The sequence below is a fragment of the Schistocerca cancellata genome, chromosome 4 (genome assembly GCF_023864275.1).
Source record: "Schistocerca cancellata isolate TAMUIC-IGC-003103 chromosome 4, iqSchCanc2.1, whole genome shotgun sequence".
NCBI classification, from domain to species: domain Eukaryota; kingdom Metazoa; phylum Arthropoda; class Insecta; order Orthoptera; family Acrididae; genus Schistocerca; species Schistocerca cancellata.
Genome location: NC_064629.1, coordinates 660,367,373 through 660,386,549, shown reverse-complemented (window position 1 = coordinate 660,386,549; position 19,177 = coordinate 660,367,373). Strand labels below are relative to the sequence as shown.

Here is a 19,177-nt window from a genome sequence, read left to right as displayed (position 1 = left end):
CATTAACTATACTACCTCCTCCTGGCTGGGTTTGACATTTAAAACTCCCCTTCATCTCTCTTCTCTATTTGTTGTATTAGTGATGTGAGGGCCTGATGGTATTCCATAACTGCCATCAGTACAACAATCTGAAGTATGCTGAACATCTTCATCTTCATAATATTTTGTGGGGCATTGTGTCAATGAGCTCACTCTGCTAGATGAAGTCCTTTGTTTTGGTGAGATCCTTCAAAATAAGCACCTGATAGATCTCCTCTGCCATGTCCTTCATTAGGTGCGAAACTTTGTTGGCTTCCATCATGTCTGGGTTCACTGTGTGACACAGTGCCAGAGACACATTGTATCTGTAACTGCGTCATCCCCTCACCCCCCGTGGGATTGGACACTGTCTTTTTATTGTTCTTTGGCTATCTGGATCTGTTGCTGGTTGTTGGCAAATGTTTTCTTCATTTTTGTCTGAAATTTGTCCTATCTCTTGATCTTTCCCTCATTGTTAAACCAATGCTGGGCTATACCACCCAAATAATAAGCAGACATTGGGGAGACACTTTGTGTCACCCTACCTGTTGTATTTAGCACCTTGATCAAATTCCTTCAGTCATTTTGGCACTCTGGCCAATGTATCCCAAAAATACTAGTGGATGCCTGATGTGCATCTGACTCACTGATGTTTCTGATCAATGGTGGCTCAGTAAGAAGGGCTGTAGAAAATTTAAATGTACTATCTGAATTTGGGTCTCTGTTCATGAAGACAATGGCTTTTGCGTAGGCCTATTGCAACCACAGCACTGTCAATGATCAAGATACCCAGCCTCTCCAAATTATGTCAAGTGGAATCCAGAATTAAGTACTAGTTATGCGAATAAGATTGACAATCAAAACTAACACATCACATGAAAGCAAATTTATTATCACTTTTGCTGTTACAGATGTGTTGCACTGGCCATGTTGAATATGGTGTTGTAATGGCCTAAGTCGACTACCAACCTGAAACCCCTTGGTGAGTGCTTCCAGCCTGCTGTATTACCTGTGTCAAGATCCTGGCACTATGCTGTATATTTAGAAGGCAGTTTATGAGCTAAATGTTGTAAATCAGTATGTCCACTCTCTCTCCAGTTTATCTGTGCTCTTGGTGCATGCTAGCACAATAATGTATCCACAAATAATTCACAAGGGAAAAGAATTGCTTGTTGGAACACACTTCTGATGTGTCTAAATATGTTTCTAGTACATAAATAAACTTAACTGTTCTCTGGCAAAATTCAAGAGCAGAAATCAATGTTTTCAAATACAAAATCTTTTCCCTTACATCAGAGTTTTCAAATACAAAATATTTTCCCTTATATCAGAATAATTTGATTACATCATAAATAGTGGATTCTGCATAATTTTTTTTTATTAATTGACACCTTGTATGCTGTGTATTTACTTCGTACACAGAATATATATTACTGCATATGAAGTCTGTCTGTTGCCAGTATGCTGCCAGTACACTATTTCATCTGGAGAAGCTTTGAACTCAGAACCTTTAAGCTTTTGAATTATTTTTAAAACATGCAATGCTCTTACATGTCCCTAGTATATCATAAGCAGATGAATATGTACAATTTTTGATTTACTGGTGATATGTATGTTGTGTAATTACATCAAGTACAAAACAGATATGGTGCATCTGAAACAGCAAGTCTGTTTCTTGCCAGCATAATTCTTCATTTGGAAAGACACTCAGGAAACTTAATTGTCTGAATACTTTCTACATTACTGAGTATGTATTTTCAAACCTCCTTATGTCCTTGGGAAAGTTTCACAGCCAAAAAATCAGGATTCCTGAATGTAATTGTTTCTGCCATGCTGGAATAATTTAATCACATTTTAAAGTGACAAATATGAGTAGTTTTGGTTTAACTGGCAGAATTAATCCTGTGTATTTACTTGATATTGTAGCACATGAAATACCATATCTGTGTGTTACCAGCATATTTCGTCATCTGGAGAGGTGCTTCAGACTCAGAAACTTGAAGCATTTGAATACTTGCTTCAATGTGGAGCACTGCAAGTAGCCATGTATGTATGAGTTTTGTTTTCCTGGTGCAATTTATGCTGTGAAATTACATTATGTACAGTATATATGTATGTACAGTATATATATATATATATATATATATATATATATATATATATATATACAGTATATTGAATAATTTTTACTCTCAGTGTTTCTATTTCCTATCATTTTTTGTGATACTCAGCTTTGGACTGGCACTGACAAAATTAAAAATCACTTTTTTATATTGTCTTTCTTTAATTTTTGTATTCCTTGTTTCTTTTCTTTTTTTGAATAATTTATTCAGAAGTGTCAAATCATTGAAACAACCATTTTTACTTTCCAATGATTAATAATGCTTCCTTGTCTGGTAAGTCTTGAAACCTGGTACAACACATAGTAGTACATTGCAAGTTTTGCATTGGTATCTGTTTTCCTGGCACACGTTCTGTTTTGTAGAAGCCACACATGAGCATATTAGTGAATTTTACTTTGAACGCTCACTCACAATATCATACAGAAAATGCCTCCTTGTAAGTTTTAGAGGTTCCTTGTCATTGGAGCACATTCCTCTGCTAGCTTTTCTCTGTTCTGCTGCATATTTTTCTACAACTTCCCTAAGCAAAGACAAGTGAAACTCCGCGAGTGCCCTGTAACCGACATGTGGAGATCATAACCATTTAAAAACTGCATCACCTGGTACGTGCTTGTCTACCATGCAGTGGGCCAGGGTTCAATTCCCAGCCAAGATGAACATTTTTCTCTACTCGTGGACTGTGTGTTGTGTTGTCCTCATCATCATTTCATCATCACCGACATGCAAGTCACCCAATGTGGCATCATCTGAAATAAGACTTGCAACCCGGCAGCCAAACTTGCCTAGATGGGGCATTCCGGCCATTGATGCCACATGATCATTTAAAATATTAATCCAGAACACAAAAACAGAAAAACACGTTAATCTTACTGAGTTCAGTAGCATCTAACAATCTACAATACATTATGGTTTATTGATTTTTTCACCAATATTTCTGTCAGTCTTCTCTGTTTCAACAATTTGTATCTCGTTATATGTGGTAAACATCCACATTTCTCAAAATCACTTGATAGTAACTATTTTGTCAGTTGACTTAAACTCAGTTTCTTCTAATTTCAGATACCTCTGCAGCTATGGCATTTTGTGCCTGTTGTCACATACTGTGCCACATGGGGCTGTTGTGTGGTTGTGAAGCCAGATGAATAGGTCTGGGATAGATTACCACTATCAACTTCAGAGTAAGTCTCTGTTTCAAATATGATCTAAATGGCCTTTTCTCAAAATTGTGGAACCCAATTTCTGTTGTTGCAAAAATATACCCAGTCTGACAGCCACGCAGTACAAATGCCTTTACTCACAATCTACTTTGCTTTGATGGAATAAATTGTTTAAAAAATAATCGGTCTTTGAAGAACAAGAGACTTTCACTATGTAAAGCTTCTGATGTGGATTAAATGTGCTGCAAATCATCACACAAACTTTAAAAAAGAAGAAGAAGAAGAACAAAATTCCTATAAGGTGTACAACTTTGCTTCACCATTTTTTCCCCAACATTTGAGACTTTAATGTAACAAATTGGTTACACATGTATCATTCAAAGTATTTTCCGTCGCTGGCAATTACTTTCTCCCATCTTTCAGGCAGTGTACGAATCCCAAGTCGAAAAAATTGTTCCTCTTTTGAAGCAATCCACGAATTGATCCAATCTGTGACTTCTTCATGAGATCGGAAGTGTTGGTCAGCCAGGCCATGCCCCGTTGATCTAAACACAGTACATGATGCCGAGCTGGTCCCACCAAATGCAGAGTATGATCTTGGAGCCGTGAATATTCGGTTTGGCCATCGATGTGGAAGCATGACCAGGATATCCCCATGATTTTTTGCGTTTAGGGTTATCGTAATGAACCCATTTTTTGTCCACAGTCACAAAGCGCAGCAGAAATCCCTTCTATTTATGCCTCTGAAGCAACTGTTCACAAGCACACAAACACCGCTCAACGTCTCTTGGTTTCAGCTCACATGAGACCCAAGTTTCTTCTTTCTGAATCATGCCCATAGCCTTGAGACATTTTGAAATGGCTTGCTGTGTCACTCCCACTAATCATGCCAATTCTTCTTGAGTTTGACATGAGTCTTCACTCAGCAATGTCTCCAATTCTGCATCTTCGAAAACATTCTCTCTTTCACCACTATGCCAATCTACAACGTTAAAATCACCGTTCTTGAAATGTTGAAACCACTCACGACACATTCTGTCACTAATAGCATCCTTACCATACGTACTTGGAAGCATTCAATGAGACTAAGCCACTGTTTTCTTCATATTGAAACAAAACAGTAACACCTCCCGCAAATGATGAGAATTAGGCTCGTAAACTGACATTTTCAATCAAAAATAACTTTACGATGCAGACACAAATTGACTAATGTTTGAATCAGGTTATGTTGATCGAGGTCCAAGCTAACTGCCTGATGCCTGTGTTCTGTTTCTTTTGACCACTACTTACCGTTGTCACCACCTATCAGTAAACGGCAGAAGCAAAGACGTACACCTTGTACTTTTAAACAAAGTGTTGCCTCCAGTGCAAGCACAATTGTCACTAAAACATAACATCTTCAGAAGTAAAACAAAATGGTTTTAGCACATAATTTTGCTGAAAACTGGAGTGTTAAAAGTACATCTATTGAACAATAACCACTATCTTCAGCTTTTTAAGTTGAGCCATCAGAAGACAAATAGCAACAAAAAAATAAAGTTCCTAAAATCCAGTATCAGTCCACCTTGAAACTCGAGAACGCACAGATTCATGAGTACTTGCCATGGTGAACTTGTAAAATCGATTTATTTTGTCTGCTATAAAACAGAACAGGTCTTCTGACAGGAATATTATAGAAAATGAGAGAATGGTTGAGTCATTAGCCAGTTGATATTTGTGCCCTGAAGCCAACTCATCAAAGGGATGCTGTGATGGCACACTCTTTTCCAAAGTGTTTTGCTATCATTTTCTGATCCTTTGGATTCTGACTATCTGCTGACCACACCTCTTGTGGAAGCATCAACTAGTGTGCTGTACCAGCTGATGTACATCGCTGAGGACTGTTACTCTGAGATTCTGTTGAAGACTCGTCACTGCTATAGACATCAGAGAATTGACACTTGCTTTCACTGCTAGTGAGTCGCCAGGAGCTTTTTATCTATGTAACCACAGTGACGTGACATTTCTCTCACAGAAAAGATGAATGCAAAGTTAATACTGATAAAAACACGCAACACAAAGTTGAAATCTGCAGAGAGGGACCATAGCAGAAAATGTAGATGCACTCTCGAACTATGCACCTGGAATTCTGAAAATATCTAGAATAATGGTGCAGAAGTTCAGCATTGGGTGTAAACACATCTAGAGCATGCAGGTACCTTCAGCTAAGCACACTTAAGCTCATCCAAAGCAATGAGATAACTAGTGGAACTGGATACATCAACACATCAATAGTACTTAAGGAAAACCCAGAGGCTGTACTTGAACACATCCACAGCACCTAGGGAGTGGTGGAGCATGACGCGTTAACTCATCCAGAGTAATCACAGGTTAAGCACACACAATAGTACAGATAACCCTGTGTTCCCCACCTCAGCAGACAGTGCTCTTACATACACACACGAAAAATGTTCTATCAAATTAGAACATGGCATAAATAAGTAAGTTCCAGAACCTTCCAAAAATAATAAATGTTAAATAACTGCAGGACAAAGGAATTGGTCTAATTAATAAGTATCATGCTATACCACAACAGCATAGCAGAGGACACACATCACACAGGATTATACGGGGGATGTTCAATAAGTATACAACACAGGTTCGTTTAATCAGGATCCCAATACATCATATTATTCCCCACTCCTCTGGCTACAAAACCCTATTTTTCAGCATAACCTCAATTAACTGTGAAGGCCTTATGCCACCTTTCCGGATGGGCTTGTATACCCACATGGTATCACTCTACTGGTCGACGTCAGAGCAAATGTCTTGCTGCATCAATAACCACCCCATCACCCACATGCTGAGTGCATCCTTCATTGGGTCAAACAGGTGAAAGTCAGAAGGTGTGAAATTGGGTTATAGGGTGAATGAGAAAGAACAGTCCAACAAAGTTCTGTGAGCTCCTCTTGGATGCACAGACTTGTGTGAAGCCTTGCGTTGTCATGGAGGAGGAGGAGTTAGTTTGGATTTTTGTGGTGACAAACAAGGTGAAGTCGTTTTTTAAATTTCCTGAGGATAGTACAATACACTTCAGAGTTGATTGTTGCACCATGAGGGAGGGTATCAAACAGCATAACCCCTTCAGAGTCCCAGAAGACCATTGCCATGATTTGACCAGCTGAGGGGGCGAGTTCGAACTTTTTCTTTAGGGAAGAAGTGGTGTGGCATCACTCCACGGATTGCCGTTTTGAAGTGATGAACCCAAGTTTCATCGCCTGTGAAGATGTTTGAGAAAAAGTTGTCATGATAAGCCTCATAATGTGCAAGCAATTCTGCACAGGTGGTCCTTCGTTGCTCTTTATGGACTTCTATTAGATGGCAAGCAACCCAGTGGGCACACATCTTTGAGTACTCCAACTGGTGGACAAGTGTGTCAACGCTACCAACAGACATCCTTTTGAGCAGCGAGGTGTTTGTTTGTGATTTGCTGATAACTTCAAGTGAGAGTGTTCATGCGTTCCAGCACTGCCAGAGTCACATCTATGTGAGGCCGGACAACATGCGAAAGATCAAACAGGTTTGCGCAACTTTGTTGCGATGATGACAGACACCTTGCCCAATGACTCAGTGGCTTTTGTTTACTGCCAGGTCTCCTTAGACATTCTGCAAGTGCCTACGAATATCTGTGATGCTCTGGTTTTCTGCCAAAAGAAACTCAATAGCAGCTCTCTGATTGGAAAGCACCTCTATTACAGACACCATTTTGAAGACTATGTGTAGTGCTAACACGAACTGAAATGTCATGAAACTACAGGGGCTGAAGTGGGAACATTCCATGATATTCCACAACAAATTCTGCATTTTTCAACCAGAATCGGCTGAGGAAAAAAAAGTGTTGTATTACTTACTAAATGCCCCTTGTAATTGTAAGAAGCTAAAATATATCTCAAAATACAAGAACTGTTCATATAAAGAGGATTCACGTATGTTTACATGAACCTGGCATCTATATTTGAGTTTTCCAAAGTTTTCCCAAATGATTACATGCAAATGTCCAGATGATTCCTACTAATGTGCCACCTTTTCCTTGGTTATTATTAATCCACATAAAACGAAGTAAATTCCTACACTGTGGGATTCAGATTGTTGTTGTTTTGAGCATTAATTTCACTCTCACATTTAACATTCCTGGTTTTAGTATAATGTTTTGTTTTCTTTCAGGAACTTATATAACACTGCATCACAAGTATTAGTTATATGCCAAAAATCTAGTATTCACAATTGAAACATCTTCTGTTGACTTAAGTATCACTATGGACTATGAATCAAGAGCAGACAAAATATGAAACTACAAACACCATCTGCATATAATAACATGACTATGCAGACAAGCATCCAACAATACCTTGCTTCTGGTTGCAGTTAACTGCACATCCCAAAATAAGCTGCAACAAGCGCCCCAACTCTGCAGCATCACATTTTTCTCCTGAAAATAAAACAATGTCTTGAATGTAAAAGAAACCAATGGGAGACATGGGAAAACATAGTATCCACATACACAATACACAAAATGATAACCTAACAAAAGGGGCATGTCCTTGGTACAATTTAAGACATACTAGCTGAGTACCCGGCATTGACCGGGTATGTATTTATTCCAATCTTCTATTAGTCCATCATCTCCTGCCCTCTGCTCCTCTCAATTCTCTCTGTCCATCTGCTCCTCCTTTGTATCTTTTCTTTGCCCATCTCCTCTGGATCCTCTCTGTCCATCTCCCCCCCCCCCAAGTCCATCCCCTTCTCTTTGTTCATCTCCTCCCACTCTCTCCGTCCATCTTGTTCTCCCCCCCCCCCTTCCCCCCTTTTGCTGTCCATCTCCTCCTCCCTTCTCTCTCTGTTGAAGAGAGCGGCCTACGGTGTGCGGGGTTATCCGACGTGAACGGGCCCCTTCTCCTCCCCTCACCTCTCTCTGCATTATCACATGTGCCCCAACAGGAGGTTGCTGGTTCTTACACCCCCCCCCCCCCCCCCCAATATTTCTTTCCAGATAGTAAGTAATATGTGTACCAAGTTTGGTTGAAATTGATCCAGGATTTTACAAGGAGCTTTTTATCGATGGTTTTGTCCACATATGCATGTCACATATATTTAATATCTTCCACACATATTTGAACACACATTTCCCTTGTACCTCTAGCAGTCGAGCAGCCGACCCGAGCGGAATGTTGCTCTCTGCACCTGGCTCCTCGGAGTGGTCTCAAATAAGCTGCAACTGGCATAGCTGCCGGTGACGATCTACTGAGCGGCACGAACTAGCCCAAGCCGCTTAACGCTCCCGGGCGCTAAGTGGCAAGAGTTTCGGCTCAACTTCCTGCAACTTCGGTTGCAAACCTCCCCAGCGGGACTCTCCCGTTCTTTGGTAAAGTAATCTCAGTGTCAGGGACCCATTCACGTCGGATAACCCTGCGCACTGTAGGCCGCTGTCTTCAACCCGCGCTCTCTTGCGCCGCGCATTGCACTCCGCGCAGATAGGTCGTAGGGACAACCCTCTTCTGCAGGAACACGATACACAGCGCTTTCGCCAAAAAGCGAATATTGTCGTTTTGTGAAAACTGCAAAATTGTCGTGCATCCTTCCCTATCCAAATAAAAACTCCCGAAACATCAAAGATGTCCGATCTTTCCTGTGCTTCCCCACCACTTACCCGCAGCACAGCTGCAGCACAAGAGGCGAAAATGCCAGCTACTCCTGCCATGATTTCCATCTCACTGTCCACCTTCCAAGAGCAGGTTGCCTTGAAGGACAAACAGATCGCGGAACAGCAGGAGCTGATCGCAGAGCTGATGGGCAGTGAAAACACACAGACAGAAACACCCACACCACACACACAGGCACCTGCTGATAAACCGAAGGACATGCCCCCTATTTCACCTCTGGCGGCCCAGGCACCAACGGAACCGGAGCCAGAGCCGATGGAGGACTCAACCAACACAGACGAAGACGGGCCGTGGCAGCAGGTCGGCCCACGACGCAAACAGCCGCCAAATACGCAAACAAGTGAGCCCACAAACTCACGAGGCAACAGCCGAGTGCTGTTGCCAACACCATCTACATCGCGAACCAACAACAAAGGCAACACAGGGACCAACACAAACAACCCTGTGACTGCAGCAACCACAAATATACAAGCAGCTACACAGAACACAAACAACACCGCGACTGGCTTCCCACCAGTCATCATACACAACTACGGAGACCTAAGTCTCCTAAACAAGGAATTTAACAATCAACACAGCCCCACAACATACTACTCTAAGCTCACTGGGGAACACGCCGCACTGTACGTGGCGAACAAGTCAGACTACTCAAATCTACTGGACTTTCTTAAAGAAAGGAAGGTAGAGCACTTCACGTACAGGACAGTCCTGGAAAAAACACAGCAGTATGTGATAAAGGGGATAGACTCACGAAACCCGACCGACACAGTACACAATGAACTCTCTGCTCTCGGGTGGGAGTGCATTCAGCTAAACCGAATGTCAGAGTTCGGCACAGCAAGACCGTCTCATAACTACATGGCGGAATTGGCCGACACGGCCAAGTGCCGTGACCTGCTGAAGTTAAAGCTATTTCTTCACATGTTCGTCAATGTAGAGATTTACAACACGCTGCGCACCCCCTAACAATGCCACAACTGCCAGCGCTTTGCGCACGCGGGTATCAGATGCGGTCTCGCACCCCGCTGCCGCATTTGCGCTGGCGGTCACACGACCCACCGCTGCAAACTCCCCCATACAGCACCTCGCAAGTGTGCCAACTGTGGTGCTGCCCATCCGGAAAACTACAGAGGGTGCATTGCTTACAAAGCAGCTCTGAGGTGCAAAATCGCGAAACATGCGAAACTACCGCCATCACGGTTCCAAAACCGCCCCCGCGCCCAGTAAGAAGTGGAATATCCTTCGCTGGAGTGGTCGCTGGCAACCCCAGCAGTGCGGGACGGTCAGAGGAGCCTCAGAGCTCAGAACACGCTCGGCAAACACCCCCAGCAACAGACAAACACAACACCTGACACCACACCCGCACCGGGCACACCACACGAAACCAGCAACAACACCACCCTATCCCCTGAGATCGCGGACTGCAGCCCACCACAGGCTACAGAAAACACACCTACACAGGGACGACCACAGCACCAGAGGAGGAGGAGAAGGAGAAACAGCCGCAGCACGAGGAACACGACCACACCACAACAAGTATACAGACAATAGGACACCAACACTCACGAACACAACCCGGACACCAACTCAACAACCCACACAACACACCCACTCACCACAGAGAATGCACAGGCGCCCACAACTGCCACACGAACAGCCGACACTCAGGCCAGCCCTCACCAGATGCAAACACTGGAACAAGCGGCCGCTAAAACGACCAATAACTCGCAGGCCAACATGACCAACATTATGACAACATTTCAGAGAATAATGGAAACATTATTCCCCGGATGCACAACCACTGAAATAGTCACGAAGATTATGGGGTGTGTCTCACAACTCTTCACGCATTTCATGTCGGGTACGCTCAACTGGACTAGCTTCCAAGCCACTATCACACCGCTTTTTACACTACTACATGGATAATACACCACACCAGCCCCGAAACGCAGACTTAAACACAATCTCACAGATCCTGTTTTGGAATGCCAACGGGATCGCAAGCAAAAAAGCCGAAACGGCCGCGTTCATGGAGCAAAAGGGTATCCGAATCGCTCTTGTGAACGAAACACTGCTTACACCTCACAAACAACTAAACTTCCCAGGGTATTGTGTCTATCGTACCGACCGAGCGGATGGCAGGAGGGGAGGCGGCACGGCAATCATCATACACAGAGACACAGAACACACGAACATCGAGCTCCCAGCACTTGAAAGACTAGAGGCTACGGCCGTCAGGGTCACGTTCAACGGAGCCAACACCACACTGGTATCGATATACAATCCTCCTAAAAACATAGTAACACGCGATATCAGCACAGTACTCAACATAGCACCGCGGGTAATTGCCGCTGGAGACCTCAACGCAAAACACCCTGATTGGAACTCACAAATACAAACCTCCAACGGCAAGAAACTGTACGAACACGCACTAGGTCGAAACTACATTATACTTGGGCCGGACGTTCCCACGTTCGTGCCTACACAGGCTCGACATAGGCCAGACGTGTTAGACATAGCCCTCATAAAGGGCATCACATGCACACTCAACCTAATGGTTGAAAACAATCTGGACTCAGACCACATGCCTGTAATACTGCACATGGAAGAGACACTGCAGGACATCGAACCACGCAGGTTGCTTAACTACAAGCGTGCGAATTGGACACTGTTCAAGGAAACGCTTGATAGTCGCATTCCTGACACTCACGAAATTAACACACAGCAAATCGATGAGGCTGTGGAGGCTCTCACAGCTGCCGTCCAAGACGCAATGACTGACGCCATTCCATTTACAACACCAAGACAACACTCGACGGCCCTGTCCCAGGAAATCCTGGGCCTTATCTCAATGAGGAACCGCCTCAGGAGATACTGGCAGCGTACCAGGCGCCTGTTCTATAAACTGCACGTCAACAGACTCCAGGGTATAATACGGAATAAAATACAAATATTCAGAAACGAGCAATGGGGACAGAAACTCGCTGGGCTGGATACCACACGTCCTGGCATGTGGCAGCTGGCCAGACACTTCACCAGGGAGAAACATTACATTCCCACGTTACAAGGACCAGACGGCCCGGCCTACTCCGCGACAGAAAAGGCAGAGCTTATGGCCACAACACTTGCAGCGTCCTTCATGCCGAATCTGGTTCCTTCAGACCCAGCATTCACACTTGAAACAGACCAGGAGGTTACACGACTTGTAGCCCAGCCCTCATGCAACGAAATAAGACGTACTAGCACAAATGAAATCACATGGGCTATCAAGCACACCAACACTAGAAAAGCCCCTGGGCCTGATGGCATTCAAAACCATGTCCTCCAGGAGTTCATGGATAAAGCCGTAGAATACCTCACACACTTAACGAATGCCATCCTGACACACCAACACTTCCCTGACTTTTGGAAGGCGGCCAAGGTCCTGATGTTCAGGAAGCCAGGGAAAGACCACTCCCTCCCACAAAATTACTGACCCATCAGTCTGCCGTGTTCGCTCAGCAAGATTGTTGAGAAGGTAATACTAAAATGTATCACTAGGCATTGCATCGCCAACGACACCCTAAGACCGGAGCAATTCGGCTTTAGGAATCACCACTCGACAACACAACAACTCCTCCGCGTAGTCGAACATATAACACACGGCTACAACATGAACAAAGCCACAGAGGCCGTGTTCCTAGACATCGAAAAGGCTTTCGATCGTCTCTGGCACAACGGACTCATACACAAACTAAGCGAAGCTGGTTTCCCGGACGGACTCGTACGTCTCATACACTCATATCTCACGAACAGATGTTTCAACACTAACGTGCAGGATAAACAATCAACACAACACGGTATCCAAGCTGGAGTACCCCAAGGGAGCATCCTAGGGCCCATCTTGTTTAACCTGTACAATAATGACTTCCCAGCGACACAAAACACGACGTTAGCCGTCTACGCGGATGACACAGCCATCCTCGCGCAAGACTGGAAACCGTCGAACATCAATTCACGAATACAGACAGCACTCAGAACAGCTGAGCCTTGGTTGGAGCGATGGCGTATTAAAGTAAACGTCGACAAGTGCGAAGCAGTTCTGTTCACACGCAGACCGAAACTACTGCGAAAACACCAACACTGTAGACCAATAACACTACATACACGCCCAATACGTTTCCGAGAGAAAGTCAGGTACCTTGGTGTCTGGCTGGACCGGAAACTTACATGGGGGGACCACATCGAATACGTTGCCAACCGAGCGCACGCGAGGCTCAAACAGCTCTACCCAATGCTCAACAGGGAAAGCACACTGAATAGGAGGGTGTCGAGGTCCATATACATGACACTGATTAGACCTCTGATGATGTACGCAGCTTCCGTCTGGGGATATGCAGCTCCTACATGACTGCACCGCCTGCAGATCATACAGAACAAGGTGCTATGAATCATTAGCAATGCTCCACGCTACACACGCACCTTGGATCTTCACCATGAATACCGCCTTGATACCCTCAAGGAAGTATTCAAAAAACATGCCACACGACTATACAGGAACTCGAGACACTCGAACAATCCTTTCATCCTCACTCTGGGAAACTACGATCACAACCACAGGTGGAAGCACAAGCCGCCAAAGACACTGCTAGCTAGGGCATAGCCACCTATGGTAAACTAACATACGCAAACAGCGACAAACGTCGGCAAGCCCCTGCATATCAGCAACACTGACTGGCAACTACCAGCTGCTATTAGAGCCAACCAATAGGCCACAGCAGGGACACCGACGAGCTCGCCCACAGACGCACAAACAATCTGCCAACATTTCCTCACACTGTGCCTCCGGTATATGACCTATCAGACACAAGATCGATAACAAACCTAACTGTTGCAGGTTGCTGACGCTGAACGAGGACTCTGTACCAGCACCCAGCGCCAGCCGTCGAGCAGCACAAACGCACAACGTCAAGGTATCGACATGCATGATACCCACTACTAACAAAGCCTATCCTTGCACAACCTATCACAGGCAGCAAGACAACTGCTACTGCTCTTACCACCCGACCTAACTTTCGCAGAGGTTTTCTTCCCTTGACTCTTGCCTTGGCACTTTTTTTCCCCTGCCCTTCAAACCGCTACCCTTTGTCAGATTTCGACCAATCTATCTCCAGATGAGCACGTATTAATGGTTAATCCTAACCAGACGTACACAAACATCGCAGTACCCACATCCTGCGACACCTCACTTTAGTGAATACTAACCCTTATGCAGAGATGGCAGTAGACCTTTTGTGTTGGCCATCATGCCAGTGTGGGCGTGGAGGGGCTCCACCTCTTATAAAAAAGAAAGTCCATCCCCTTCTCTCCCTTCTCCTTCTCTTTGTCCATCTCCTCCCACTCTCTCCGTCCATCTTGTTCTCCCCCCCCCTTCCCCCCTTTTGCTGTCCATCTCCTCCTCCCTTCTCTCTCTGTACAGCTCCTCCTCTTCACTTTTTCTATCCATCCCCCCCCCCCCCCTCTCCTCTCTCTCTCTCTCTCTCTCTCTCTCTCTCTCTCTCTGTCCATCTTCTCCTCCCCTCACCTCTCTCTGCATTATCACATGCGCCCCAATAGGAGGTTGCTGGTTCTTACCCCCATAATATTTCTTTCCAGATAGTAAGTAATATGTGTACCAAGTTTGGTTGAAATTGATCCAGGAGTTTACAAGGAGCTCTTTATCGATGGTTTTGTCCACATATGCATGTCAGATATATTTAATATCTTCCACACATATTTGTACACACATTTCCCTTGTACCTCTACCAAATTTCGTCTTGCAGTTTCGTTTTCATGTGGCTCAATGTTAATGATGTCATATTTCCTGAACTGTGTGGCCTACAATGATACAATTTCGCAAGTACATCAAGTGATATGTGTGGATACTGTCTGTTACAAACAGAGTTAGTAGTAAAGAAGTAATAAATTAAAACATCATGTATGATGGGGCAGTTTTTGATGCATCTCAGTGCTTATAACACCATATCTCCTGAACTATGTGTTGTACAACGATATATTTTAATTATGGTGCACTGACACCCCAACTATTAACATTTGGTTTTAGAAATTAATAGAGCTCTAGTAGTTTCAGAATTCGAGTTACAGAGTATCCTGTAGAGTATCTATATCAATAATCATGATTTTAACCCTCCAAACAAGATTCACATAATGAACTGATAAAAAAATCATGCATATGAGAAACAACGATATAGCAAAATATTTATTGAAAAAGGAAGTGAATATAGCATGAATAAAACTAATGAGTAATAAAAACAGTCTATTAGCTTACTAATGGTGATGACAATGATATATATGTAGGGTGATCAGGTTCATAACAGACTTGTGGTCCAGTGGCCAAGATAAAATACTTTAACATTAATATGGTTGAAAAGGTTGATAATGTTACATTAAAACCTAAAAAGAATCAAATCATTCATTTATAGACATATACATGTATGCACATGCCCATGTAAGCATGTCCACATATGCACATGACAGAAAAATCACATCCACATTTATGATCTCGATCTCTCTCTCTCTCTCTCTCTCTCTCTCTCTCTCTCTCTCTCTCACACACACACACACACACACACACACACACACACTCATCTCAAAAAATGAACAATTCAACACATAAGTTAAAATACAAAGGGAAAGAAGATTTAGTATAGCGTGAAATAGAGAATGTACCAAACACATGTCACTCACTATTCATTTTAGTAAAAACTGATGAGACATCTACTCTAAAACTGACAGAAATCATGGGATAAGTTCAAACACTCGTTCTCAAAATACACATCAAACCCAGCTCATCATCAGCTTAGTGTGTTGGTCTGCAGTTATTTTACAGTTGCTTTCTTATCAAACAATAACAGCTTGGTAGGCTCAGTGGTGAAGTGTCAGACTATAAATCCGAAGGTCTTGAGTTCGATCTCCAGTCAATATTAGGATTTGTATCTATCACTTATCATGTCTTTCACTTCTGGCAATGTTAGTTGATGTGAAAAATGCCTAGCTGCACAGTGGTTTGGAATCCATGTTAAATTGTAGATCCCTTCTGACATGAAATGAAATGGCTGTATCGCATTGATGGCACGGAGTCCCCAACTAGTGAAGTTTGGCCATCAAGTTGCGAGTCTTTTCAGTTGACGCCACAATGGGTGACTTGTGTGTCGATGATGATGATGATGATGATGGACACAATACACAGGCCCCGAGTGGAGAAAATCTGCAACCCAGCTGGGAATCGAACCCAGACCCACTGCATGGCAGTCAGACGTGCTGGCCACTCAGCCATGGGGTCAGAGAGATCCCTCTATAAGTAGCTGGGTATTTCAGTACAAAGGTTCCTGATGTAGGCAATGGCATACCACCCTCAACAGGACCATGCCTAGTATAGCAATGTGGTGTTCAAAACAATCTTCAGATCGATGACTGCTTTACTTAGTGACTTAAAACCCACATACACTGATGGGAGGGAGGGGGGGAGGAGAACGAATGATGATGATGATGGACACAATACATAGGCCCCGAGTGGAGAAAATCTGCAACCCAGCTGGGAATCGAACCCAGACCCACTGCATGGCAGTCAGACGTGCTGGCCACTCAGCCATGGGGTCATAGAGATCCCTCTATAAGTAGCTGGGTATTTCAGTACAAAGGTTCCTGATGTAGGCAATGGCATACCACCCTCAACAGGACCATGCCTAGTATAGCAATGTGGTGTTCAAAACAATCTTCAGATCGATGACTGCTTTACTTAGTGACTTAAAACCCACATACACTGATGGGAGGGAGGAGGGGAGGGAGGGGGGGAGGAGAACGAACAATCGCAACACCAAGGAGGAGTTATTTGATGTAAACAGAAGTTTGTAGGCATGTTTCTGCATCTGAGAGATGATATCTACTCTAATTTCACACCAGTGACATAAGGTGGCACTAGTAGCAACACTAAGAGGATGCAATCAGGTTTTCTTTAAATACACACTGTAATGGTTATGGGTGTTAGTTATCTTTGAGATTGGATGTGGTGAGTTGATATTAGTCAAGAATGCCTTTAAGGTGACAAAGACACCATTATCAACACCTCACTGAGTCTGAACGAGGTCATGTAATATATCAATGAGAGGCTAGATTTTTTCTTCTGTAGTAATGCAGAAAGACTTGGCAGGAATGCTATCAATGTACATGACTGCTGGCAGCGGTGGTCACGAGAATGTATGCTTGCAAGAAGACTGCTCTCTGGACAGCCACACGGCACTACTGAGACGGTCCATTATAATTATCTGGGCTGTTATGCCGTGGTCGGCTGATGAATTCTGTGTCAATTCCCAACGTTTCGTCCCCGTCTGTGGACGACATCTTCAAGGGGTTCTGTAGCTCGAAGGAAGGTCCAACACACCCACTGGCTCGCTACTGACTGCCGCTAAATTCCGTGACCGCGCGCTCCCACGCCGAGGCGTGACGTCACGTGTTTTGAAAATGTCAGTGCAATTGGTCGCTGTCCACTGCCATTGATCGCCGTTGCCATCACCCAGCAGTGGACGGGTGGTACACATCATCTTCAACACCGGCATCCATATACCGCTTAATTTCACGCCCTGCTCATTTCGATTGAAATTATTAGGGTGTTTGGCGATTTCGATTACCTCCCTGTAGAGTCTTTCGTAATATCTGCTTGTGGCCGCTAGTACTTGTACCTCCTTGAAACAAGTATGGTGGTTACCTGGCTGGAAAGCATGCTCCGCAGCAGCTGATCGTTCCGTTTCCCCTCTTCTAGAATTGCCCTTGTGCTCTTCCAAACGTTTTGAAACAGTTCTTTTAGTGGTACCCACATAAACATCTCCACAGCTGCATGGGATTCTATACACTCCCAGCTTTTTCCAATGGTTTGCGAGCGTCCTTGGCAGGCTTAAGGTATTCCTGTATCTTCCTGGTGGGCTTGTAAATTATGGTAATATTCCACTTCTTCAAGATCCTCCCTATTCTTTCCACTGCATTTTTAACAAGCGGCAGGAAAACCTTAGCCTTTACATCACTATGATTTCTGCGTGGCTGTCGCAATGAACGTTTTATTTCGGCGGACGAATATCCATTCTTCATTAGTGCGTTGTGGAGATTTTCCATCTCAGCGTTGAGCAACTCGCGTTCGCAAATATTTCTAGCTCTGTCCGCTAACGTCTTGATGATAACACCCCCCCCCCCCCTTTCTGTTGTGGGTGGTGGTTCGAATCCCAGTGCAAATAACGGTCCATGTGTGAGGGTTTGCGGTATACTGAGTGGCCCAAACCACCATTTTCGTTTCTAAAAACAAGCACATCGAGGAAATGTAATGTGCCGTCTACCTCCTCCTCCATTGTAAACTGAATTCTCAAATTTATACTATTCAGATGTTCGTGGAACTGGCTTAGTTCCTCCCTGCCATGTCTCTACAGCACAAACGTGTTGTCCATGTATCGGAACCATACATTTGGTTTTTTGCTGGCAGTACCTATGGCCTGTTCTTCGAATTTCTCCATAAAAAAGTTTGCAATTACGGGATTTAGGGGGCTTCCCATAGTCACGCCATCCATTTGTTCATAAAACTGTTCATTCCACTTGAAGTATGTGGTCGTCAAACAACACTTAAACAGTTCTGAAATATTGGCAGGAAAAATTCGATCCAGCTGTTCCAATACATCATTAAGTGGAACCATGGTAAACAGCGATACCACATTGAAGCTGACCAATATGTCCTCCGGCTGGACCACTATGCCATTCAATCTGCTGATGAAATGTGTCGAATTCTTTATATAAGAGCCTGAATGGCACACATGTGGTTTTAACAGCGAAGTCAAAAACTTGGCTAACGAGTAGGTGGGCAAACCAATGGCACTTAGTATCGGCCTTAATGGCACATTTTCTTTATGAATTTTGGGCAATCCATAAAGCGAATTCGTTATCTGACGATGAGACATCTGTGCTTGCCAAGGGAGGAAATTTTGCTGTTGGTCCGCGTTTTGGGCTCACGTAAGAAATTATAGCCAGTGTAGAAGCAGGAATTTGCAGTGTGGGTTCTGTAACAGTTGAAGAAATCCGTATAGAAACAGTGAGAATATTAGCCAATGCAAAACCGCCGAAGAGTAATATAACTGTGGGTGAGAGAAGAGCTTTAAAACTCCTG

The 19,177-nt window shown here is 43.9% G+C and overlaps 1 protein-coding gene across 1 annotated transcript in view; it reads right to left on the bottom strand.

The window, feature by feature from the left end:
• The window catches only part of LOC126183644 (protein Hook homolog 3-like), a 177,463-nt gene that overhangs the window by 79,404 nt on the left and 78,882 nt on the right, over positions 1–19,177 (bottom strand). Inside the window, exon 5 of the mRNA XM_049925784.1 lies at positions 7,686–7,766. Within this exon, the coding sequence (XP_049781741.1) occupies positions 7,686–7,766 (81 nt within the window). The remainder of the gene's footprint in view (positions 1–7,685; positions 7,767–19,177) is intronic.